The 27,416-nt window shown below is 45.4% G+C and overlaps 1 protein-coding gene across 1 annotated transcript in view; it reads left to right on the top strand.

The window, feature by feature from the left end:
- Positions 1-27,416, top strand: part of IPO4 (importin 4) — a 2,281,504-nt gene that overhangs the window by 789,113 nt on the left and 1,464,975 nt on the right. Inside the window, exon 11 of the mRNA XM_086923725.1 lies at positions 11,567-11,620. Coding sequence (XP_086779851.1) covers positions 11,567-11,620 — 54 coding nt within the window. The remainder of the gene's footprint in view (positions 1-11,566; positions 11,621-27,416) is intronic.

Raw genomic sequence — 27,416 nt, 5'->3', positions numbered from 1 at the left:
AGGTACGCACTTTCTGTTTTGCTGCTGCACGTAAATGCTTGTTGAACCATAGGTTTTGAATGCTGTCTAACATGGCTTTTTCTCCTAAATGTGCTGGATTATGTGCTGTATTAATGATAATTTGAACCATAGTCGGGGAGGAACCATGTGGCTCTACCCTTCGTCATCCATCCCTGATCTGTCTGGATCCCTCCTTGTTCAGTCCATTTCTTGATTTCGTCTGGAGTGGCATGTGTCTGTATGTCGAGTACGTCTAGAGTGGGATCCTTCACTGTCATACAATGTGTCTGTGATGATACTTCAGTCTTTGTCGGATCTGTCGGTATGTCTGATTGAGTCTGAGCTGTGAGTTTAGCTGTTCGATCTGCCAGGTCGTTACCCTGGGAAATGGTGTCAGTGACTTTCGTATGTGCCTTGCACTTCATGATAGCGATGGATGCAGGTAAGTGTATTGCTCCTAACAGAGCTTGAATGAGGGGACCATGCTGTATCTTGGCGCCATGAGAAGTTAAAAAACCTCTTTCTTGCCAGAGGATACCGAAGTCGTGAAAAACTCCGAATGCATACTGCGAATCAGTATATATGTTTACTTTTAGGTTCTTGGCTCGGATGCAGGCTTGGGTCAGAGCAAAGAGCTCTGCTGCTTGGGCAGACAATGTGTCAATACGATGTGTTTCTTTGACTTCAGTTTCAGTGGTCACTGCATAGGCGGCCACTAACTCTCATGTGCTTGTTCTCATACATGAACCATCCACGTAAAGTGTCAGGTCTGGGTCGGGTAATGCAATGTCTGTCAAGTCTTGTCTGGGCTTTGTTACAGTATTGATGACTTCTACGCAGTCATGTGGTGTCGGGTCAATAGTGCTCGAGGGTAACAATGTGGCAGGGTTTAATGTATTACAACGTCTGATCTCTATGTGTGGCTGAAACAATGTCAATTCATATCCTGTCAGTCTTGCTATGGTCAAATGTTGTGTCTGGGTTCGGTTCAGAAGAACTTCAACGGAGTGTGGAACTTGTACTGTCAAGGGATGTCCTAACACTATGGAGTCGCTTTGTCTGATTGCTAGAGCTGTCGCTGCAACTGATTTGAGGCACGCAGGCAGAGCCTGGGCCACTGGATCTAATGTACTAGAAAAATAAGCACAAGGCTTGTGTTTTCCTGCTTGATCTTGTGTGAGCACAGATAATGCTGTGCCATCGCGTTCAGTAACGAAAAGTGTAAAAGGTTTGCTGTAACATGGTGTCGCTAAAACAGGTGCTTGACATAAGGCTTTCTTTAATTCGTCAAAAGCTTGTGTGTGTTCCTGAGTCCAAGGGAGAACAGTCGAAGTCGCTGCCTCCTGTGTTGTCAACTGTATGAGTGGTTTGGCTAGATATGCATACTGAGGGATCCATTGTCTGCAGTAAGAAGTGAGGCCAATAAAGGCCCGTACCTCCTTTTGTGTCCTGGGTTGTGGCAGATGTGCAATTAACTGGATGCGGTCTGGTGTCAACTGTCTCCCCCATTTGGACAGCAAGTGCCCAAGGTATACCACTTGCTGGGCACAGAATTGTAGCTTCGAAGGGGACACTTTATGCCCCTTTTCGGCCAAGAAATACAAGACAGTCAGTGACGCGCGCTCGCAGTCACGTTCGGTCCGTGCAGTTATTAACAGGTCATCAACATATTGGAGCAGGGCAGTGTCAGTAGGCATGTGAATACTGTCTAGGTGACGTTTCAGGGCTTGACTGTAGATACTAGGACTTTCCGTGAACCCTTGAGGTGCACGTGCAAATTTGATGCTTCGGCCATTTAAAGAGAATCCGAAGAGATACTGGCTTTCCGGATGAATGGGGACACTAAAGAAGGCGTTCTTGAGATCGATTACAGTAAAGAACGCTGCTTCGGAATCAATAGCAGTCCATAAGGAAGAAATGTCTGGCACTACTGGGTACTGGGGAATGATGCATTTATTTAATTCTCGAAGGTCAATCACCAATCGGTAGACTGGTGGTGCATTTGGGTCAGTTCGTTTTGAGAATCGGAATGATTGGAGAATTACATACATTGGAGTCAGTTTCTATAACTACTCCTTGGGCAATCAGTTCGTCAATAATTTTCAGTAAGGCTGCTACAGCCTCGGGTGGCAATTTGTATTGTCGGATTCGGGGTAGTACAACTCCTTGCTTGAGTGTAACACGATAAGGTGTAATGTGCATACAACCTACATCAGTTGGACCTTGTGCCCATAAATGCTGTGGTACATTTTGCAATCTTGGATCAAAATCTCTCAATACATAATGACCTTTGAAATCACGTAAAAACAATCTCACTCCTTCCGGAGAACAACATATTACTGCTCCTAATGCTTACAACGTTTTAATACCAAGCAGATTTTCTGGACATGCTTTCGTAAGTAACAAGTCTGTAGTACGGGAAAATGGACCAACTTCTAGAGAAACTGGCTTTGACACTTCGTTAACAATAGGCTTTCCTGAAAAACCCAGGGAAACATTCTGTGAGCCTGAGAGGGGTGCCCCTGGAACCTCGTCATGACTGATGGTAGTTCTGCTCGCCCCTGTGTCAATCAAAATTTTTCTGTCTTTCCCTAATACCTGACTATGTACATAGGGACCCTCTTGATCTACAGGAACCTCAATAAGAGGCAAGCCAACCTCCCTCTCTAGGCTGTTTCATGAGTACTGCTGATAATCGGGATAACCTGACTGTGCATACTGGTACATTTGTTGCGTGACATGTTGCGTGGCAGCAATAGGTTGGGGTTGGGGTACAGCTACTGTTTGCTGTGCATGCTGTGGAGGTTGCGTATTCTGTGGACTATGCTGTGGAACAAGTTCTTGTCTAGGAGGACGCGGTCTTTCTTTTGTCTTGCCTGTAGCAATATTGTGTTTCAGAACGGCACATTCGTTTATATAGTGACCTGGTTGTTTACAATAGTTGCAATTCCCTTTAACGGGAGCTGCAGAATGACCTGCCGGTGCTGTACCCTTTTTCTGACCGTCAGCTGGAACAGACTGAGCAACTAGTACTTTCATTTTCGTATCTTTCATACGCCTCTGTTCATGATCATGTTCCTCTCTAATTCGGTTCTGGTGGTACTGTAACATTTGTAACATTTGAGAAGGGGTATTAGCTTGCCATGTACTTTCGACTTTATAAACTCTATTTTTAACTTGTGGTAAGGTATTCTCGACTAATTTGGTCACAAAAAGATGTGGATATGATTCACTACTTGTTTTCAGGCCGCTATAAATAATGAAACATTTCTCGAATCTGGAATAAAAATCACTAGTGTCTTCATCTTGTTTCTGTTTGCAGGCTGAGATTGCATCCCAGTCTTCCTTTTTAATTGCCAATAACCTAATAATCCTGGTAATGCTCTAGCTTTGTCCCCAAGACCAGTACCTGGGATTCGTGTATTTTCTTCGTTTTCTAATTCAGTCCAAATCTTTTCATCTCCCACCTCCCATTCTTTTTCTTTAAGTTTTTCGTAAATGCCGGCAGGCAACAATACCTTTAACATTTTGAGAATATCGGGATATGTATAATCCCCCATGAGTAACATGTCTTTTAATTCACGGTGGAACCCTGCTGCATCTTTATCATGACAAGGCATTATTTTCTTCATTTCCAATAATTCCATTTTGGTCAAGGGTGTGTATACGAATACTCGTTGAAGCGCACCCCCTGTGGTCTGGACGGGATGAACTTCTCGTAAGGGATTCTGTCTGTCTATGTAAAATGGTTGTCTTACTGGAGGTGGAACAGGAACAAAATGTGGAGTCAGGAAAGTTCTGTATTTGTGGCGTTGTTCTAGTATGGTATTAATTAAATCGGTACCTAGGCCTCTCCATCTTTTTAGGAGTAATTCTTCCAATATATTATATAGGGGACCTGGATCAGAATGCTGACTCATGTAGTGTAATGATATGCTGGATCATGTACATACCAGCTAGTCGCTGTTCGTCTGGGGACAGATTCAAAAATGTTTGCGCTACTGAATCATCTTTATATACGCTGTTATTTCCAGCCCACTGTACTGCTGATCGTGCTAGTTCTTGTTCACGCATGGTACTAAGTTCACTGTAACCTATTCGTTGTTTCAGTACTTTATCAGTGTCTTGAAATAAATGTTCAAGAGAACATTGTTCTGGTATGGGAGAAAGAAAACGTTTCTTGCTTTCTAGGCGAATGGGTCTGTCAAAAGGTCTTGCTCTACCTACATACGCTATTCTATCTCTGTCCCCTTCTGTATCATCTATACCTTCATCCTCTGTAATTTCATTCTCCTCTTTCTCGGCTTCCCTAGCTGCTTTTTCTTTTTCGTGTATTATTACAATTTCTTTACGGATCTTTCTGTACATGGATTCTATACAACCTTGTGTATTATGTTTACCATCAGCTATATTATTACTCCACTTAATCAGGATGTCCATTTCTTCTTTGCTTGTACCTGGCCGATCTTGTTCCCTTATCAAACAATTTATCAAAAACTGTAAAATCATTCTTTGCGTCTCAACCTTATTGTGTGCCATGGCCTCGTGAATGCATTCTGGTCTCTCCCCTGTTCTAACGAAATTATGTTATCTAAATGTTGTCTCATATGTGGTAGAATAATCAAATAGTTTGTGACTCGTCGTAAACGTAGTGAGTATAGTATCATCTCTTCTTCGCCTGGTACTGGATCATATCTGCAATCTGTAATGTACTGTTTAAGGGCTGCGAATGTCGCTGCTCTGGGTGTACGTTGTAATGCTATTTCTCTAAGCGTCATTCGTTTTACTTGAGGCGGGGTGACAGGGAGACCTCCTACGGCGCCTCCTGAAGCGGAAGCGGAAACATGAACTGGCTGTGTTGTTACTACTGGTGTCATAGCTTGAAAAGTAGGTGTATGTAATGGAGGCGGACTCTGGGTTGCAGCTGTAGTAAAAGGATTGGTAGGACCAATAGCAGGAGCAACAGTAGCAGTAGTAGTGACAGGAGGGGAAGTGACAATTGGTGGGGGAGTCGAGTCTTGGGGAGGTGGAGGTAACGTGTCTTGAACAGACTGGATAGGCTGATGTATATTATTATTAGCAGGTTGTACGCGTGCATTGGTATAATCTGGAGCTACATCATCTAAATAGGAAGAAAGGAAAATGTCCGCTGCGGTCTGTTTATGATGGAGTTTAGTCGGGACCAATGGTGGTGGCAAGTTACGGGGTACTTCCGGGGTCGCCTTGGGCAGGCCCTCGGCGAGAACAGGATACAGACCTGTAATAAGGGCATTTCTTTGTCTGTCTTGTTGTTCTATTCTGACTCGTTCTCCTTCTTCTAGTAACTCTTTTTCTCTAGCTTTTTCGGATTCTTCTCTGCTTCTCTCTGCTTTCCTGATTTCTTTCTCTGTTCTTCTATGTGCTTCTTTACGCCATAATTCTATATTATCTTTCTGGGATTGTCTGGCTTTCTTTTTCCATAATGCTTCTTCTACTCTCATGATGCAATCAGCATCCCATGTCCCTGAGACAGGCCATCTATATTTCTCTTCCAGATCTTTGGTGTAATCCACCCACAAATCTAGGTACAGTATGGCATCTAAGCCATGTTTATGGTACATAAAATGTCCTGGAGTGTCCCTAGGCGGGACGGGAACTGCTTCTTCGAGTATCCCTTTCCTAGTTCCTATCTGACGTAATTTCGAGAACAGCAGCATTTTTAAACTGATTTGAACGTGAACACAATGAACACAATAATGAAGAGCAAACAATCATTCATACCACGACATTAAACACATTAAAACATTTCAGACTGATATTACCTGGTACATAGAAGACACAAATTCTGAAAACCTCGAGAAACAATACTAGAATACTGAATCACTGAATTACTAGATGCACTGCTAAAACAGTACAGACAATACCGGTCCCATTAAGAGACACGTCATACCGTGTCCACCTAAGTGAACACGTCTGGACCAGGTCTGTGTACCCAGACCTGTCTTGACCGGGCACAAATCAATGAACCCGTCTCGATGCGTTCCCAACAACGGTACTCACCGGGAAGCAAAAACTGAAGGCCTCGGAAACTGGACTGGACTGCTACGACGTCTGGCTGCTACTACGCATGCGCTTCGGAACAGGTGGGCCTCCGGATACCTCGGACCTTGCTCTCTCGACTTGGGGCTCTGGTCGGGATCCTCCGCATTCCTTACCGCCTCGTCTGGATGCCGGACCGCAGTCTCTGTCTCCGTGGGCCTGAGGGGGATAGCAGGAAAACCCGCAGGTGTGCACTGGATCCGTCACGGCTGTAGAAGGGGTCAAGGCCTGCGTTACATGGCCGGCGAGTGGGGAAGGGGGGTTCCTATTCGGGCGCCAAATTATGTGGTAAATAAAATTACCGGACTATTTTTCTATACATTAAATGACAATAAGGATAGCTCAATCAAATGAGAGGCAGAGTCCGTGGTATCTGAGTCATACGGGCTTTAATGAAATGCCTCGAGGCATGGGACATCGGGTTCCATCACCACTAAGGTTCAGGAAGGGACATTCAACATTTTATTAACATCACACATTATATATAGTAAATCAGTATAATTGGAGTGAATACAGTAGGCGTAACAGGTGAAAAGAGAGATAAGAACACATGTGCGTAACAGGAGGCGTGAACGAAGGCGTACACGTGGGCGTGCACTGGACATGTCAGAGAAACGTCACAAGAAACGTCACAAGTGGGTGGATGCTTAGAGAAAGTTTGCAGGATCAGCAGAAACTTTTGGCATAGATGCGCGCGCAACTGAGCATGACGTGTAACTGGGGAGAGCTGGGGGCTTTGACTTTAGCACTAGTAGAGGAGACTAATGTCTGGGATGTCAGAACGACCTGCACCAGCAGTAAATTACTTGCATGGAGACAGGAAGGCAGGGCCCTTTGCTCTGCAGCAGGGAATATGTTTACCTATTTCACTAGACTGGAATGTGTTTTCGCGGAGGCTGAGCAGATAACTGTAGGCAAAATATCGTCTTGGCAAGCAGGCCAGGCCGAGCCGGGCACCGCTCGTCTGGGCTGGATGTAAGGTAGAGGTCAGGGATGCATACCTAAACTGCAGCTTTCAGAGGCAGAAAAGACTTCGGAGCCTCGATTAGGAGCCTGGCTCGACAGGGCCAGAAAACATGGAGAAAACGTGTGCTTTATTCAATAGTGCACCATGTAAAGACGTTGGCACCATAGGCCTAGAAGCCTAATTAACATGATTTTCTTGGAGGACTGTATAACTGACATGTTAACGTTGGACGCAAATGCATATGCGTCTTTCTAGCAAGCAAAGAAAAGGAATTACATGACTTACATGGGACACGTGTGTATGAATGGGGTGCGAGTGGGGGACACATTAGCTACCTAAAAATTTCTATTTTCCTCAGAATGTTGCAGTGGAGTATTAAATGGTGGAATCACAGAAGAACTGGAGGCATATAGACCTTGTGATTCTCTGCAGGCCTCTGTGTGACATTGTTTGCTTGGACAAAAAACGTTGCCCACTAAATGCATATATCCGCATCCCAGATGCCACAACAGTCTGGGCCTAGGTCTCCTGCAAAAGACCCAGCGGCCTAGTTACCTATCCCTCAACTTACACCCCCGCTCACTATACCATAGAATTTACCCCTGCAGTGGAGGGCCCTTTATTTCAGATCTAGGTGGGCGTGGGGAGTGGGGGGGGTGGCATGGGGGGCAGCAGGATGCTTGACGACATGACATGTTTGATACCTCTACACCTATGACATTTTCTACAAGACAAAACATATTTTGGCATCTGGGAAAGAGTGCCTGAAATTCACACAGCTTTGACATTGGGTCACTAACTACAATATGTTTTGGCAGTATCAGAGAAGCCTGGATTAGAATCGCTGTTCCCCAAGCTAGTGGGCACTAGAAGTATCACCTCAAACAGACCTTGCACATGCTTGAGGCAGTGTAGACTTGACCCGATAATAAAGATTGGTAGCAGGCTCTACACAAACAGGTATCGTAAAAACAGTGGCAAAAATTAAGTAGGGATATGCAATCCTGTTCTAAGTATGTTCTGGGTAGGGTGATGCTTTGCACAATAGAGTATGGCCGGCATTCTACTCCGAAGCCCTTTTTTTTGTATATAATTTTTTATTGATTTTTGCCAGAGTACACAGTGCAAGTTCAACACAATTTTGCCATATACAGTAAGAAAAAGAAAAAAAACGATTTCCCCCTCCTGCTCTTGTCAGCACATCATTGTTTTGACTGTCCTGAGAAAATGATTACTTTCACTGTTTCAGAATCAGATCTTAGCCCCAACAGTATAGCACAATAGCAGAGTCCCCTGTGGGATATGTCGTATGAGCTTAACGACCCTAGAAACTCCACTGTAGCCCCCCCTCCCAAGCCAATTCAATGGTACGATGTGTCACTGCGAAACTTGTGCTTTCCACACACTCATGGCAGTACGCAACGCTTATACTGAATGTTTCCAAACTCCAATCTGAATTGCTAGAGGAGTTGTAGGACTAAAGGTGACAGAATGCACATCTGAGGCCATATTATAGAATGAGCCCCATGGGCGCAACAGGTATGCGTTCAACACTTCGATTCCCCAGAGGCACATTGCCATTAGAGAAGGGGGCCCGTTCTGTAATACTGAAAGCGATGGCGCACATGTAGCGCCAGTGCTTTCTCAAGAGGGCATTCCCTCATTTGCATGGGTTATTCCCTTTACCTCTGCGCCTGTACCGTATTTTAGATGTGCAAAAGACACGCAATTGATGGACGGAATGCTGAACAAATCGAAACATTCACCCCAGTCAAGAGATCTTGGTTAAATCCATCATTCTTTTGCTCACCAGGCCACCCCAATTTAGACCTGGCAATATGCAAATCAGTCTTGCTCCTGTGCCTCATGGGAACAGTTCAGCCCGAACTGCCAAGCCAGGTCCTCCCTGGACCGGAAACAAGCATCCTAGGACCGGTTTCGGGGTTTCACCCCTCTTCAGCCATGATAGCTTGATTCCAGTGGCACAGTGAATCCGGGACCCACGTCTGGGCATATCTGATGCACTTATGGCGAGAAAGCAAAAAACACACAATTGATGGACGGAATGCAGAACAAATCAAAACATTCACCCCCAGTCAAGAGATCTGGGTTAAATTCATCATTCTTTCGAGGGATGAAAGGGGGTCCAATGGCCACCCCCAGACATCCCCTTGCAGGCGGGTAAAGTGAGTCACTGCAGCAACCTGCTAGGGGATCTCATATCCGCCTGCACAGAGAAACACTGAGCAGCTTTTAAACAGTTGTTTTGTATTTCTCTTGAATGTGCTGCCCTGAGGACAGCAGCACATTCTTCATGATAGGGTGCACTTTTCCTGTTTACACCTGGCACACTTTCTAAATGGTGTGCTGTGGCACAAACAGGAAAAGTGTGCCCTCTTATAATAGAGCCCCTGGTGGGAATGCCAGAAGGTATGTCTCCTTTGGATGGGATGATGGCCCTCTTAAAAGAGATCTTAGGATATCAGATACCCTTGGCCCCTTACGTTATTTTGCTTTGTCTGAGACCAACACATTTGAAATTTTGCCAAAAAATGATTGGCACAGTGTTTGGGGCAGCTAAACTAATGGTAGCCTTTTATTTGAAGACTAATACCCTGCCAGTCACCTAGTGTTATCATAGACTCTGTACAATCTTTGCCATGGCAGAAATGACTAATAATCTGAATGTTACCCCACTGTGCTTTGTAGCTAAATGGAAGTCTATCAATGGGATTATGTGCAGGGGCCTCTCTAACACTATGCTTCTGCTCAGATGGAAGGCTCTGGACCTCTTGGATTGAGAGTTATGGAATGGGCACCTCCTCAGAGGGGGTAGGTACACTCTTCCCCTTAGACATGGGCTGGGAGCTAGGATTCGGTGGTTGAGAAATTCTGTTTTCTCATAACGTGCAAGACAAGTGGTGGACATGCACCATTCCCTTGGTAGTGGTTGGGGGGGGGGGGGGGCGGGTTACATAAATTGGCAGAAATATTAGTATATTTGTTTTCTATCAACATATTGTGCCATTTTTAAAATGGTATCACTGATAAGTCCTGCACTACTGAAAGATTGCAATGTTTTCTTCATATTATTAAGGTGGCTTTATTGTTGATATGCTGTGCATTGGAAAATATTAAATATTTTAGAAGTCTAAAACTTCCAATAAAAAGATTTAAACAAAAAAACCTGTTCTTTTTATTCAAAGTAGTATCAGGTTTTCACATAAATCTGACAACGCTTCCTACTTTATTTACTAACCTATCTATACCAGCAGAGAGAAGACTCTAAAAGTTAGGACGGTGCTACGTTTTTATTTAGATAAGTCTAAAGACTAATCATTTACTTGTGAATTATGATCATGTTAGGTAAGGTCAGTTTTCTTCTAAACAGTCTATTGCCCAATGGATAGTAGTATTGTTGCTTTCCTACTAGCTTTCAGCAAAACCATGTACAGATGCACTCAAGACCCACACTACAAGTGAGCAGGCTGCAACCACAGCCTGGTTTTGACCTGCTCTAAATGCAGACATTTGTAAAACAGCAACATGGAAGCCAACCACTGCTGTGTAGAAACAGACAAAGGCTAAAGTTGGTCAAAAATGCTTTAAAAACTTTTTTAATTAGTGTTCACGTATATTTTACTTCTTTGACCTAACAACCAAATAATTTACTGTTCTTTGGCTACACTGTTCATGTGTTTATGACTATCAGTGAATCTCCTAAGATGCAGATGACCTGTAGTCCTGGTTCTGCATCGTAAGAATTATCATTGAAGTCATGAGCAACCCACCCGCCTCCCTGGTTGTTCTTATGCTCGAATAATCAGTTATTGATATGTTTGGTTTGCAAAACAACTGGCTTTGACTGGATACAGCCACTGAGATGCACTGTGGAAAGGTGTGCCAACATGGATCTTAAAAGGCAGGCCTTCTTTTTGTCTACCCCTAATATAAGTATATCAGGCTTTGTTTTTACCTTTATTCACATCAGTGCTGAAGGAGATCTTAGATGAGAGATGATGTAAAGTAATAAAGTAAGAAATTCCACATCAACATTTGGAACATTCAGGAGACAATTACATCTCTGATATGCTTCCATTGGGCAGAATTTTATGTGAATTCTTCTCGAATGTTAAACTCATGAGAATGGCAATGCAGAAAGTTGTTTTGGGGTTTGTGCAGACTGTGGGTAATTTTTCAAAGGTTATAACTTCAGTGAAGATTCCTACCATGCTGTCATAGCTACAGTTAACTAATCTTTTCTTTTGATATCTGTCATAAGTGTAAACGAAGAGCACTGCTCACCTAGCCAATTTGGGATTTTAGATTACCACCAGTGTTTTTCTATGCACTGCTCCTCCTAATTGTATTTTATCACTCTTACTGTACCGTGCAACTGCAGATGTTATATTCCTCTTTTCACATCTCACTCTGACAACAAAATATAGTAACACATTCACCATAAAGATTAATTTAGCAATTAATTGTGCTGTTAATTTTGAGTAATGTTCTCATTTTTAGGTGATTGATATGCTGGCGCTGCACCTTCCACCAGAAAAGCTCTTCCCACAACTTGTAAGTACAAATTCGTTACTCCAAGCATGCCCTTCTTAACAAATCAACAGTGGGCTTTCAGGACTTTTTAACTTTCTTTGGCTTATCTACTTACTGCACCTGTTTGTGTATCCTTTCCACCATACATCTGCCTCTGTATTTCAAATGGTCCTTGAGTTTCTGAAAGAGTGATCTTTGGTTCCCTATTTACAATTATGCATAAATTTGTTACCATCCTCCGCTCAGAAAAGTATTTGTGTTGAACCACATGCTTTTGGCTCAGATGTATCCTTCTCCCACCAATAGACTGCTTGCACTGTAAAACAATCTTGACAATTTTACCCATCTCTGTCCGCCTCTAATTGTTTTTCCCCACTCTTGGCTAGTGTCTACTTTTTGTTGGTCCTTGTTTACCCAGCATCCCCTACACTGCTCTAGTGGCCTTCTCAGTTCAATGCTAATATTCCTGCTGTACTGCTTGTGTACGTTTTCTTCTTTATTTTTTGATTCCTTCCACTAGGTAGTAATTGACGGCCACACGAGTAGTATAGTTAAAGATGATTTAATGTAGATGGATACAAGATATGAAGATCGGTTGGTACAAACCCCACCAGGAGCAGCCAGCATGCTGCTCAGCCCACTCAACTTCGACTGCTGTAACAGATTCCCAACATTCTGAATAGCATCATCACAGTAACATTCCACTGGTGGTTTATTAACATTACATTTACAAAAGCAAGATACAACATATCCCCCTTTCTTATACGGGAAAACAAAATAGAAACTAAAGTGGAGAGCCTGAGATAAAGAAGGCAAAATAATTATACAAAAGTAACGAGAAGAATGAAGCGAAGGGACAACAAAAGAGACTATGAAAACTTCAAAGAAAAAAACAAGAGATGTAGAAACACAGGAATAACCCATCCTCCCTTCTACAAAGAAAAAGGGAGAACACGAACACACCAATGACCAACTCCCAAGCACACTAGCTGGCAGGCAAGCATGTGGTGAGGATGCAAGAAATAGAAAGGAAACAACACTGGGATGAACCCAGACACTGACATGATCAGGCAAGCAAGAGAGAAACAAAAACAAGCACATAGGACAATAAGAGAAAGAAAACAGGATAACTGAAACAAAACTGGGAAAAAGGTAATAGACCAGAAACTGAAAACATAAGAGTCAGAGAACAGATGAAAAATAAAACTAAGTGAAAAAACTAGAACATAATATTATGTAGCAAAAATCAAACAATGCAATATTGAGAAAATATGACGTCGGGATAACAATGGAAATAGGAGTGTGATTAGGGTAACGCGCGCACTGCAAAATATATACCCAACGCATGTGAACATGGTACAATAACCATGCATCGATAAGCCATATTCAGGCAACGTAATCTGGAGTTGACACTGAGAGCAATGCCGTAATGGGACTTAAACCCATACCACACACATGAAAAGAAACAAGTGACTAAGAACCCTGAGCAGGTTAGCCAATGTCAACAAACATATTTGGGTAAGAACCCATGATATCTCCGAATTCCAGAGGGAGATTAGTTAACGTTAACCAGATTATATGGGTCCGAACCCATGACTTATACCTAGGAATAGAAATGGTTAACAAATGCAAAAAGGATGAAAATCCATGCATAAATGAGCAAATGAGACTGAAACCCATTTTCCTGCCCTCACCATTAACAACCTGTAAAAAATGTATTTGCTCTGTGTGAGGAGTCACACAAGGACAAAACCCTGCAACAAACAAAAAAAAAACATGCAGCACAAGGTGTCTTATGCACACAGGGGACACACCCCTTCAGCAAACAAATAGCATGAGGCACACAGTGTCTCATGCATGCAGGAAACCCAAACATGCATCAAAATTGATCGTGCGACACAAGGTGTTTTACGCACACAAGGAAAGTATCTTGTTGCAACACGTCAACCCCCAAGTGAGGTCACTAAAACCGGCAATGTAGAAATAGGAACTGGACTCAGAAACCTACCCCGGATCCGAGAAAATGAAGTAAATGTGAAAAAAAGACAAGGTACTTTAGCGCCAAGTCAACCCTCATGTAAAGGACAGTGTGAATTTAATCCACAAAAAGTGTAGTTATGGGACCAATACACATGCATGTAAAATTACTCCTCTAAAAAAAACTGTAAACAATGCAAACCTGTTACAATTAGTAATGATCACTCTGTTAAAACACTGTAATAATTAGTAGAACAAGTTTAACCATGTTAAAGTCAATTACACAAACTCCCATGTATCGCTTATGACAACATTCCTAGCATGTAACAGGAGTTCACATCAGTCATTTATCTGGGGTACGCAACAGCTGTGAGCAATGACTTACACAAATAAGTTACTGTCATTCTTCCAGAGGAAGTGTTGTGCAGTGTCCACAAGCTGCTGTTCTACGCACGTACGTATGGCCTAACAGTCTTACAAGACACCCTCCTCAAGTTCCTTTTAGTAGGAAGATTGTTTTAGGACCCCCGACTATGCACCAGAGTACCAACCAAGAAATTGCCAAAGGATGAAAAGTGGTCTATGGAAAGCAGACTGCAGGCAAACAAGCAGAGAAGACGTGTAGCCAATTCCTTCTCCGCAGCATTCATGTGAGGCATAAACTTCATAATAACTTTATTGAAACGCCTCACTTCCTGCATTTACAACTTTGACAAAGGCATGGTTGGCAAGTACACAATCGAGTATGTTGAAGCGAGGAAACCCAAGATGGAGGCACGCTGTATCACTCCGCGCCGGGTGGCTCCGGACATCAGCATGCCCCAAAACATCAGACGGGATCGCCGGATCTGAAGAGAACATGTCCGTCACAATAGCTGACGTAGGGCGCTGCACAGAAAGGACTGTACGAGATGAAGAAGCTATATAAGGTAAGCGCGTGCAGGACTAGTCACAAGCTTCATTTTATTTTAAACATGAAGTTGTCGGTTGGGTAACGCTGCAGAAATGAGGTCTCAGCGTTGCCTAACAATCAAAGACCAAACACTATCTCAGCTGACAGTGACCGCAGGAGCACTTTAGACACCGCTACTGTCAGTCTTCACACCTGGTTTCATTCCGTAAGTCACAGCCAGGGAAAAACCACCCTGAAAGTTGAAATGTCGTACGTCCATCAAACTGTTTTTGTGCTGTCATGGGTGCCGCTGCACAAGTCCTGGGGAGTAGAAACCTGAGCTCCCATGGTAACGTCAATCAGGTTGTAGGCAAAAAGGCTTACCAGGTGCAGCATGCAAATACACAATGCAGTTGGGCACACATGAAGAGTTTGTCAGGCTTGCAGGGGAAGAGTTTGTCAGACCACCTCCTATGTAGCGCAATCAATCAATCATTTGTGAAGCGTACTACTCAACTGAGAGGATATCAAGGCCCTAGGAGGTGCTACTGCTCCAACACACATCTTGAGAAGTCTCCTGAAGGTTAGCAGGTCCTGGGTCTGCTGCAAGTGGATGGTGAGGGTGTTCCATGTCTTAGTGGCGAGGTGAGAGAATGATCTGCCGCCGGAGGTTGCTCATTAGATGTGGGAGGATAGTGGCGAGGGTGAGGTCGGCGGAGCAGAGCTAGCGGGTTGGGGTGTAGAAGGTGAGTTGTCTGTAGAGGTAGCTAGGTCCAGTGTTGTGGAGTGCCTTGTTTGCATGGGTGAGGAGCTTAAAGGTGATCCTCTTTTTGATGGGTAGCCAGTGCAGGTCTCTCGTGGAGTGTGATGTGGCTGCGGCAAGGGGCATCGAGGATGAGGCATGCAGAGGCATTCTGTATTAGTTTCAGGAGTTTAGTTGAGGCTCCTGCGGAAAGGGCGTTGCCGTAGTCCAACCTGCTGCTGACGAGGGCCTGGGTGACCGTCCGTCTGGTTTCGGTGGGAATCCATCTGTAGATCTTGCGGAGCATGCAGAGGGTGTTGCCTGCTTGGTCATGGAGAGTGCTGAGTCGAAGATGAACCCCAGGTTGCGTGCGGATTGGTGCTGCTCCCAGAGTAGTCGGTCACCAGGAGTTGTCCCAGGCGGATGGGGTGGAACCGAAGATGAGTACCTCCGCCTTGTCAGAGTTCAGTTTCAGTCTGATTTCCTTCATCCATTTAACGACGGCCTTCATTCTTTCGTGGAGGTTGGTTTTGGCTGTGGAGGGGTCCTTGGTAAGGGAGAGGATCAGCTGGGTGTCGTCAGGGTAGGAGATTATTTTGAGATCGTGTGATTCAATATGTGGGCGAGCGGTGCCATGTAGATGTTGAACAGTGTTTGGCTGAGGGATGATCTTTGGGGTATGCCGCAGAGCTCGGAGACTTTGGATCGGAACGGCGGGAGACGGACATTCCGGGTTCTGCGGGAGAGAAAGAAGGTGGTCCATTCCGGGGCCTTGTCTCGGATCCCTGCGTTGTGGAGGAATGTGCGTAGAGGTTGGTGGCAGATGGCGTCGAAGGCCGCTGAGAGGTCCAGGAAGATGAGGGGTGCAGTTTCTCTGTTGTCCAGCAGGGCCCCGATGTTGTCAGTGGCGGCGATGAGGACGGTTTCGGTATTGTGGTTGCTGCGGAACCCGAACTGGGATGGGTCCAGGATGTTCTCCTAGAGGTAGCGGGTTAGTTGTCTGTTGTCGCTCTTTTTGATGACCTTTCCTGGGAACATGAGTAGGGAGATGGGCCGTAAGTTCTTGAGGTCCCTTGGGTCCGCCTTATTTTTTTTTTTGAGTATGGCGTTGCTCTCGGCGTGCTTACAGCTCTCCGGGAAGGTTGCGGTATTAAAGGAGTTGTTGATTACCTTGCGGATATGGGGTGCGATGGTGGTGCTACCTTTTTTGAAGATGTGGTGCGGGCAGGGTCTGACGGAGAGCCGGAGTGGAAGATGTTCATGATTTTGGTTGTGTCGTTGTTTACGTGGGTCCAGGCGAGCAGTGGGTTGGTACAGACGGTGGGCGGTGGTCTGCAATCTTGCGATGGAAGAAGGTGGCTAGGGAATCTCATAGGTCTTGCGATGGTGGGATGTCATTGGTGTTGCCGCTGGAGTTGGCAAGTTCCTTCACAATGTTGGAGAGCTCTTTGCTGTTGTGTGCGTTGTTGTCAAGGCGGTCTTTGAAGGAGGTCCTTTTGGCGGTTCGGATGAGGTGATGGTGCCTGCGGATGGCGTTCTTGTGGGCTTTGTATCTGTCCGGTGTCTGTTCCTGGTGCCATTTCTTCTCTAGCTTTCAACAGGTCTGCTTGGAGGCCTTGAGTACGGCGGTGAACCAGCTGGCTTTCCTGTTGGTGCATCTGTTGGAGGGTTCTTTGATTAGGCGAGTATGTTGGCACAGTCGTCGATCCATTGTCTGAGGTTGCGGGCGGCAGTGTTGGTGTCGATGGGGGTCGGAAGGTGGGCTTCAAGCGAGGGCGGTGTTTAGCTGGTCTTAAGTGACTTTGCTGCTGCTGTGGCGGGGGGTCCGTTGAGTGCGGTTGTGCATGGTTGGGTGTCTGTAAGAAGTGGATGCAGCGATGGTCGGTCTAGTGGAGTTCGGTGGTGTGGCTGAAGGTGACATGGGTGCTTGCGGAGAAGATGGGGTCGAGCATGTGCCCGGCGGAGGGGGTGGGCTTTGTGATGAGGTGTCTGAGTCCGAGGTTGGCGATCAGGGAGGTGGAGTTGCTGCTGTTGTTCTCGAGGTGGAAGTTCAGGTCTCCGAGGAGGATGTAGTCTGCGGAGGTGAGAGTGTGCGTGCTGACTAAGTCGGCGATGGAGTCGCTGAACTGAGGCCAGGGTCCGTGTGGGGGTCTGTAGACGAGTGTTCCTCTAAGGGTGGTATTGGGGTCAGTGTGGATCTGAAAGTGAAGGTTTTCAGCAGTGCTCAGGGTGTCATTGGTGCTGGTCGAGACCCTGGGGGTGTTCCTGTGGATGATGGCGAGTCCTCCTATTTCGTTGGTGTAGTCCCTACGGGCGATATTGTAGCTGTCCGGGATGGCTATGGCGATGTCGGGTGCCCAGGTGACATTCAGCCAGGTCTCCGTCAGGAAGGCGATGTGCTGGGAGGATGTGTTGAGCAGGTCCCAGAGTTCGATGGCGTGCTTGCGGGCGGAGCAGGTGTTTAGAAGTATGCATCTAAGGTGGTTGCGTCCTCTCTCGGTGGGCGGTTTGGTGGCTCGGAGGCTGGTGAAGCTGCAGCTCCGGCAGGAGAAGGGTCCTTGGGTGCGCCTCGGGCGGCCAGGAAGCAGGAGTCTGCTTGTCCGGTGTTGAGCGTGTGGAGGGTGCTGGCGTCATAGTGGAGGGCGGTCATTGTGGCGTTTGCGGGTCCAGGGGGTCTGTCGCTGGGCGCGGTCCAGGCGTGGATGGGGGCAGACTGGCTGGCCTTCGGCGAGCCAGCGTCGTGGCCACGCAGCTGATGTAGATTTTGCCAGGCTTGTTGAAGGTAACTTTAGAATGTGAATCACACCCTGCGCAGCGTCCATGAAATAAGTGGTGACATACATTACATGAAAGCTTGCTTCTTGTGTCTTCATGAGATGGGGTACAGCACGCTTGCGTAGGGGGACTGTGTCCGATGGAATGGACACCGGTGGGGCTGCTCTATTAAATCCTACTTCAAGCAGAAAACACAAAAGTATGGACTGTAGTTTGCAATACAGACTAACAGAATGTCCCAATACAATGTATATGCATGTAAATGAAATAGCCATGAATGACACATGATGATGATGTAATATCTAGGATACATAAACAACAAGGGCACATGCTGCTAGTATCAATAGAAAGAAAAATAGAAGAACGACAGGGGCATAAAGAGAAAACCATCAAATTCAGACACATCATGTTTTTAAGTGAACTGATAGTTCTTCATCCTGGTTAAGTCCCCCAGGGTCTTTGCTGGAAAAATCAATGATTAACTTGGATTCACGTTGTCGAAGCAGTAAAACTCTATTCCCCCCCCCCCCCCCCCCCCCATGGATTCTTTACAATCTGTTCGAGAATGATAAAACTCAGATCTTTCAGATTAGAAAAATGGTGGCTTCTGAAATGAAGTGCTACATGGTACTTGGGGTCAAAATTGGAAATGGCCCTGGTGTGTTCAAGAATTCGTTTTTTGGCCATGCATGTATTGCTGCCGATATACCACTTGTAGCATGCGCAAATAATGGCATATATCACAAAAGTAGAGCTACACGTAAGAAACTGAGTGATAGTTTTAGATATCCCATTGTAATTCACCTCTGTGTGGCTTCTGCTGTTGGCACAAGCTTTGCAATGGCCGAGGAAAGGATTGATTCGAGCTGGTGAGCTCCGCCGGCGTTCACGCCACCCTTCACGGGTCCTGAGGTACAGAAGGGGAGCAACTAATGTGAGATATATATATATATATATATATATATATATATATATATATATATATATATATATATATATATATATATATATATAAATATATCTATATATATATCTATATATATAAATATATATCTATATATATCTATATATATATATATATATATATATATATCCAGTCTTTTCACCCACGGAGGCATCTCTCACCAGGCGGCTTTGCACAAGGTGATTTAATCCACATCTCGCCGCACCCGCTCCGCGGGTGCCGCTTCGCACAGGAGTACGTGGGGCTTCGACAGCTAAGGAAGAGGAACAGCAAGGCGGCTTGGGCGTGAGGCTCGGCGGGGCTGCGAGCGTGCGGGGACTCCAACAACCAGGAGTCCCTGCGAGACCGGTAACCAGCATCCGGTCCGCTCTCCCTGCTGGCCGGCCCCCCGCCCACCTGAGGACTGTAAAGGCGCCCTGCACCTTCCCTCGCTGGGACACCAGTCTTTTCACCCACGGAGGCATCTCTCACCAGGCGGCTTTGCACAAGGTGATTTAATCCACATCTCGCCGCACCCGCTCCGCGGGTGCCGCTTTGCACAGGAGTACGTGCGGCTTCGACAGCTAAGGAAGAGGAACAGCAAGGCGGCTTGGGCGTGAGGCTCGGCGGGGCTGCGAGCGTGCGGGGACTCCAACAACCAGGAGTCCCTGCGAGACCGGTAACCAGCATCCGGTCCGCTCTCCCTGCTCGCCCGCCCCCTGCCCAACACGCCCCCTATATCACAGTCTCAAACTCCCGCAGCGCGGGACGAAGACCGGGCAAAGAGCGGGCCGTTTGAGGCCGTTCGAGTACGGAGAGGACTGGACTGGGCCATCCCCTATTGCCCTTTGCTCGGCCACTTGCTTTGTTTATAGAGCCCCCTTCTTGCATAGGCGGGTTGCCTTCCTTGTCTAGATATGTGCACTCGGGCAAGCCGTAGTAGGGCTGCTAAGGGGGGGCCGCAAACAAACGGCCCTATGGACGATTTTATCACTCGCACTAATCTAGCTATAGACAAGGAAATTACCAAACTGCAAACTCGTGTCTCCCTGGACTTGGCTGCTGCCAGAAGATTGTCGCAGGACATTGCCAATTCTAAAAAATCCTCCTTGGGTCATATAGCATCTGCTAGAACTCCGGAGCGTCTGGCAATTCCGCTCTGCGTAATTATGCAGGCAGACGTCCATCACACTCCGGCGTCACTTGTCTCACCTCCATCCTTGTGTCCCATAACCCAGTGTGAAAACTTGAATCCACCCGTGGCTACCCCGATCAGCAAACTACTACTAAACCTCCTACTTTGGTAATACCCGATAAATCTGCATGCAATAACTCCAAAGGTAAACTACACAAAAGAAAACGTAATTCAAGGTCCGCTTACTCACGTAAGAAGGCTAAAATTGCTGTGGCACATCAGTTTAATGCTGGAAGTTTTCCTGTGACTAACGCTTCAGGAGGGTGTGCCTCTTCGCCACAGGTATTCCGAGAGGAAGATAGAGATGGTGCAGCCTCTGCATCCATTATTGACAACACAATTGCAGAGGAAGTTGGATTACATTCAGAGGGTCAGGAAGGGAGGGATGGGGAGTTTATAGGTATAGTTTGGGAAACTTTAAAGAAGCTCCTTTCTCCCTTGGACCCAAGACTTTCACGCATTGAAAATAATCTGCTAGAGATGGAAAAGAGTATTATAGCCTTGGTCACTCTTGGCTTGCGAGGTCTCGAAAACCAAGGTCTTCTAGAGAAAGACCCAGTCCCACAGACCTCACAACTTCCCCCTCTGGCATCTGCTATAACACGGTCTGTTCCTAAACCTCGAACCATGGGTGTTGACCGAAAAACCTCTGATCTTCCACCTAGGACATCCAAGCCCCCTACCACCCAAACCCCTGTATATACCAATGCTGGTGCTCCCTTAAGGACAAATGCCAGCAAAGTTGTCCACCAACCCACCCAGGGCCCACGCAATAAGAATAATTTTCGAGGGGGCTATATTGATCTTCCTCCAGAGGCCAATGACTACGTGGTGGTGTTGACGGGTGTGCCCCAGATTGGAAATGACCACCACGAGAACCATTGGTCCCTGAAGAATAAGATCATGCACTGGCTCAACGTGAACAGACCGATTCCAAATGGTCGGAGAAGTAGAGTTCTAATGGTCCGTCGAGTTCCTTGGGTAGGTCCTTCAAGGAAATCTAGTCCTGATGACTGTATAGTGGTAACATTCGAGGATCCATACACGGCCCATCATATTTGCTCATGGCCCATTGATGGCGAAGGCTCACCCATTGTACCTAGGCCACTGTCTTTCTTCTACCCTCCGCGCACTATACACACTCCGGGAGGTGATTGGTCACTGGTACACCATCAGTCTCGGAGGGGGTACTTAAATAAAGAGCAAGATCTAATCAGACCCTGGCTTGGGGCACCAACCTTGAACAGGTTTGGCTGTCTTGAAGTTGATTGACTCCTCAGGCAAGCTGTTTCTCCACCGCCTACAAAGGCTCCCTTAGCCCCTGGGGTCTCAGATTCTTTATTCCTGACAGCTGAACCTGATGATACCATCTTCACCCCATTTCCGCAACCAACGGTACAGGCCCCGTTAGCACAGGGGGCGTTGAATTCTTTAAATAATCTTAGAACCCATGCAGTAGTGCATGAGATAGTTGTACCCCCCATGACCTCCATGTCACTCCACCAGTTGGCCCTGCCCGATGGGAAACGACCTACCGCAGCCAGGGCAATCAATCGAACCCAGAATGAGTCCTCCTTAATGCTAAACAGAGTTGACGTAGTGGTGTCAGGGTTGGAGCCTGATCCCCCTGTTTTTGCCACCTTGCCCAGGCAGGATACCTCAGGTATAACACAGCTGAAGATCCTAAGTTGGAATGTGGCAGGGCTTGCACGCAATTTTGACAATCCAGAGTGGAATTCCTTTGTGGATCCCTTCGGTATTTGTCTCTTGCAAGAAACATGGTGCTTGGAACCTAGGCACAGGGTAGGTTATACAACCTACTTTGTTCCCGCCTCCCAACACCAGGGCAGCAAAGGTCGCCCGTCTGGCGGCCTTCTCATTTGGGTTTGCATTGCATTGGGTTTAAGCATAAGTCATAAAACCACGCAATCTCCTGATCTCCAGAGAATAACAATACAGTGCCATGGGGGCAGGAAGTTAGAAGTGTTTAACCTCTACTTAAGGAGGGCCAGGGGAGGGGCCTCAACACTATCCTCAACAGGATTAAATAATGAACTTGGATCCTGTAACATCGATTCCTTTGTTGTCCTAGCAGGTGACTTTAATTGCTGCTTTGAACCTCTGGCCAGCGAGGATATTTTGGACACCTGGGAAGATGATGCTAGGAGAGGCATTCCCATGCTCTCCCTAGATCCGATCCAAAAATGGACCCAGAGTGCCATAGATATTAACTCACTCTGTATGGAACATGACCTTAGAGCGACTAATGGTCGTTCCAAGTCAGACCCCAGGGGAGCGCACACCTATAACAGGGTGGGACATACCTCCAGAATTGACTATATTTTGTTGAATCGCAATCTATGGCCGTTTCATCAAGATATGGAAGTCTTATTGACTTCCGATAGCGACCATAACCCTTTGGCTCTAACTCTCACCTCCCTGTGGCACGACAGAAACCCAGTCAAGTCCACTCTTGCATGGAAATCATCCCACGAACTTGTCCCTTCAAACTGTGGTAGGCGGCTAAAATGGGCTAAAGTAGCAGCGGACGAGGGAAGGATGGCCCAAGCTAAGACCATAATGACAGCTGTGAAGTTGCGTCTAGATACATCGGAAATTACCAAACATGCTGTCCTTGCGGCCTTCACAGAACCCATCTCGGCCCTAAGCGAGCTGTTTATAATTCCACAAAAAAGGGTAAGGGCCACATTGAGAGGCGCAATTAAGGCAAGAGACAAATGGTATTCTTCGGAATGTCGGGCTGCCAAAGGGGATCTCATTCTAGCTGTAAAATCTAAAGACCCAGGTAAAATCAGACTTGCTAGGAAATCCTACAAAAAAACTTTAGCCTTGTCAAGGGAAGTACATGATTCCAACTTCTGGAGCGAACTAATGGATGCGAGTTCTAAAAAGGACTCTAAGGGGTTCTGGGATCTGATGAGAGCCAGGGATAAGCCCATCGATGCACAACTGACCTGCACCACCCTGGGGAGGCTTGGTTTGCCCACTTTTCTAAGCTTTACTTTTTACCATTAGGTGTATTACAATCAAACACTGGTCCCCCATCCAGACTGCCGGTTGCCACCACAATCAATGATTGCCCCTTCAGTGCTAAGGAAATTGAAGAGGCAATCAGATGCCTTGTTGCTAACAAGGAAGCAGGCCCAGATGGCATTCCAGGTGACCTGTTGAGGGAAAACACACATGTCTGGAGTAGACTTATTGCCTCACTCCTGAATGAGGCTGTGTTGGGAGGCTGCCTACCTGACTCTTGGAGGGGTGCTGAGGTCGTCCCGATTTTCAAGATAGGCTGTCGGGACGACCCAGCTAACTACCGCCCAATTAGCCTGCTCGACTCCACCCAAAAGGTAGCGGGCAAAGTAGTCTTAGGCAGGATCTTGCACTGGGCTGAAGAAAACCAGATATTGTCAGATTTCCAGGCTGGATTTAGATCAGGAACTGGCACCATCGAACAGACATTTCGCCTCCTAATGATGTATTGGAAAGTGGTCGTATTGGGCAAGGGCAGTTTGTATCTAGTTTTCATAGATTTACGGACTGCCTTTGACCTGGTCCCACGAGACCAACTGTGGAATGTCTTAGAGGGTTTGGGTATCCCTCCGTATTTGCTGGGATTGCTTATTAAGTTTCACGAAAGCAACTTTGCACAGATTAGGTGGGGTGATCGGGGCAAAAAACATCTCGCATTCCTGTAGATGGGGGTGTCCGCCAGGGTTGTGTGCTAGCCCCCACTCTGTTCTCACTCTATGTTAACGGAGTGGTGGAGCATCTTCTACAACATCCAGCAGATGCACCCTCCCTGGCTGGCAGAAAAATACCAACCCTCCTATTTGCAGATGACACCCTCCTAATCTCAAAAACCCCAGTAGGCATCCAAATGTTGCTTTCTAGCTTTAAGGACTTTTGTGACCCTAGCTATCAACGTAAGCAAAACCAAATTCCTCGTCCTAAACCCCCCTAGGAAAACTGTAATTCCTCCCACTTTAGACTCAGTCCCACTTGAAAGGGTAAAGGAGTTTGATTATTTAGGCATCCGACTCTGTGACTCCATGAATTGGAAGGCCCACCACCAAAAAGTATTTTTGACACATAAGAGGGTTACAGGGGCCCTGCTAAAAGAACAACGTGCCTCTTCCCTTAAACCCATTGGGGCAATACTAGACATCAATAGGGCAAGGGTGGTGAGTGCGGCACTGTATGGTGCGGAATTGTGGGGTGTACAGAGTCGACACCTTAACACACCTCAAACAATTTCCATAAAGATCTTATGAAGGTACCACACAGTACCCCTACACTCCCACTCTTACTTGATGCAGGTACACGCCCAATAAGTGAGCAAGCTAGGCTACGCCCCCTCTTATTATGGGCTCGAATATGGAATGTACCAGAACTGTCCAGCTATGCTGATGCCCTAAGAGAACTCCTTTCATTACCAGGGTGGCACAAGGTCGGCTGGCTCAGGGAAATTAAGCGGCTTCTTTGTGAACTGGGCCTAGGAGATGCCTGGGTTAATAGAACAGCTCCACCCAAGCAGATGCTTAAGAAATTATATTGGTCATGGGTGGCTAACGGCAGAATGAATGATTCCAAATTATGTAGATCTGCTGTAGAGTTCCTATCAATCAAGGAGCTCCCTTCTAGAGAACCTTATCTGGACTTGATTCTTAATCCGGGGGATAGATCGCTGTATTTCAAATTCAGGGTGGGAGTTCTACCTTTAGGGCAGTTAACATCAAGCTGGAAGCCACCGTTGCAAACCATACCGTACTGCCCTTTTTGTGAAACAAGGGTTGAGTCTATTGCCCATTTAATGTTCGAGTGTCCCGCCTATGCAGCGCCCAGGTCCAGATGGCTGAAACCATTATGCAGGAGCCTTGGCACTAGATCTCATCTGGAGGCTTTACGTATATTACGATCTGATGCTCGCCCTTTGTTCGCCTGTTGCCTGGCAACATTTTTGGGTTGCGTATGGTGGATAAGATCTGTGAGGAAACTGCTTCTCCAGTGATTTGATCTGCTTGACCCAGCACCTAATCTGTTTTTATTCTTTGGGCAAATGAATCTATTTTTATGATATTTTATTATTGCTTTTGTAGATTTCATATAAAGTATATTGTCTGAGAGGAATGAATTGTTAGCTTGTAATGTACTTTTAACCATTTTTTGTATTGTAATGCTTTTATGATATGATAATATATCGAAATAAAGCTATTCAACCAATATATATATATATATATATATATATATATATATATATATATATATATATATATATATATATATATATATATAGCGATAGATAGATATTTTTTTATATATATTTTCGCTGAAAAAACCATAGGTTTCAGACACGTTATAGTTGGAAATTAGCATTTAAAAAACCTTTGAAATTCTCTGAAAAAAACATAGGTTTCAGGGGCATTATAGTTAGCTGGTCCTTTCACTCGTACAAAACCATTGAAATTCCCCCTTTATAGTTAGTTCAGCTAACTATAACTCGTCCACCCGCAATGCACTGCTGATGACGGCACATATTACATCACTCATGACATGGTCAGTGACATCACTGATGACATCTCAAATGACATCACTGATGATATCATCCAGTGAATTTTTGTCTTTCTGAAAATGTAATATTTTTTATATATTTAGATCTCAAGGTTGATGGAAGAATAAATGGGTAAATAAGTGTCTAAATGGATGTTTTTTTGTAAAATTAATTGTATATCTGACTAAGTGTATCTTAGTGAATACATGGCTTAGCGAGTAATGTTTTAAATATTTGAATATCTGTATCAGTCTGTTACTTTGTGTATAAGTGACTGCATGGGTTGGTGAGTAGCTACATGAGTGTCTATATGGGTTATTAGTAGTTTTTTTGAAGTAGCAGTATGAGTGTCTGAGTGTCTGTATGGTTGGTTGGGGGTATTAGCGCATAGATGTATGAATGAGTGACTCACTTTATGTTGAAGACAACGTGTGCAGGACTGTATGGGTGGATGAGTGTGTGTATGGGTGTGTTAGTGAGTGAATGACTGTCTCAATAGTGTCTTTATTAGTAATTACTTATGTTTTAAACTAGTATATGTGAGTATTAGTGTATATAAGTGAGTATACGTGAGAGAGAGATTGGAAGAGTTCCTGTATAAATAAGTATGTGTTTCTAGAAGTGATTGTTTAAGAGAGTAAGTATGTGTACATTTCTGTAGAAGAAATTGTAGTGGTGTGTGTATAACTGTATATGCAAGTAAATGGATGTTTGATTCTTTATTCAATGAGTGACTTTGTGTGAGTAACTATATGAATGAGTGGCGGTGTGCAACAGGATGTATAGGTGTATGAGTACATATGAGTGAGTACATGTCTGAGTGACTATATAGGACTGTTGGTGAATGAGTGAATGTGTATGTAGATCTTGGAATTACTGAATAGGTTGTAACTGGTATTGGTATGTCCATTTTTGTGAATTTTGTGTATCAAAGGTTATATTAGGGTGAGAGGAGGTCTGCCACTCTATCACAAGGATGATGTCTTCAGTGATGTCACTGACGATGTCATGAGTGATGTAATATGTGACATCATCAGCAGTGCATTGCGGCGTGCAAGTTAGTTTGCTGAACTAACTATAACAGGGGAATTTCATTGGTTTTGTTCGAGTGAAATGTCCAGATAACTAAAATGCCCCTGAAACCTATGTTTTTTTCAGTGAATTTGAAAGGTTTTTTAAATGCTAAAAACAAAAGGACAAAAGAAATGCAGAAAGAAGCAACAGAAGTCAACAAAGAGGAAGAAAGAAAACGTGCAGAAAGAACAAACAGAAGAGCAGAAAGAAGCCCTGTTGCAAAATCTTTTTGTACCCTCAACTTTTTCAGACTGGTACTGGTGGTAACTGACTGACTAACCAGTCCTAGAGACAGTGCTATGTTGAAAGACAATTAGAATACAGGGAAAACACCTACATATACTAGGGAACACTATGCTTTGGGGTCTCCCTGTGATTAGCATGACCTCCTCTGTAAGCTCCTAGTATATAATAGGGCAGGGGGATTAAACTACCTCTTTAAACCTGCCACAGGGCGTGTTTGCACACGTTACCTCAGGCCCCGCCCCCTCCTTTCGCCACTGTGTAAACACGCCCTGTGGCCGTTTTAAGTTGCGAGTACCCTTGAATCTTGAGGATCACTAGAAGCAAATTAGCCCACTAGGTACCTCCAGTAAGCTGTTGCAGAGAGTTATAAAAATGGGTACAACCTGGACCACCTCTCTGCAACG

Source organism: Lissotriton vulgaris, chromosome 5, assembly GCF_964263255.1.
Source record: "Lissotriton vulgaris chromosome 5, aLisVul1.2, whole genome shotgun sequence".
Lineage (NCBI taxonomy): Eukaryota > Metazoa > Chordata > Amphibia > Caudata > Salamandridae > Lissotriton > Lissotriton vulgaris.
Note: the sequence above shows the minus strand (reverse complement) of the source record. Positions and strands in the feature narration are given on the sequence as shown.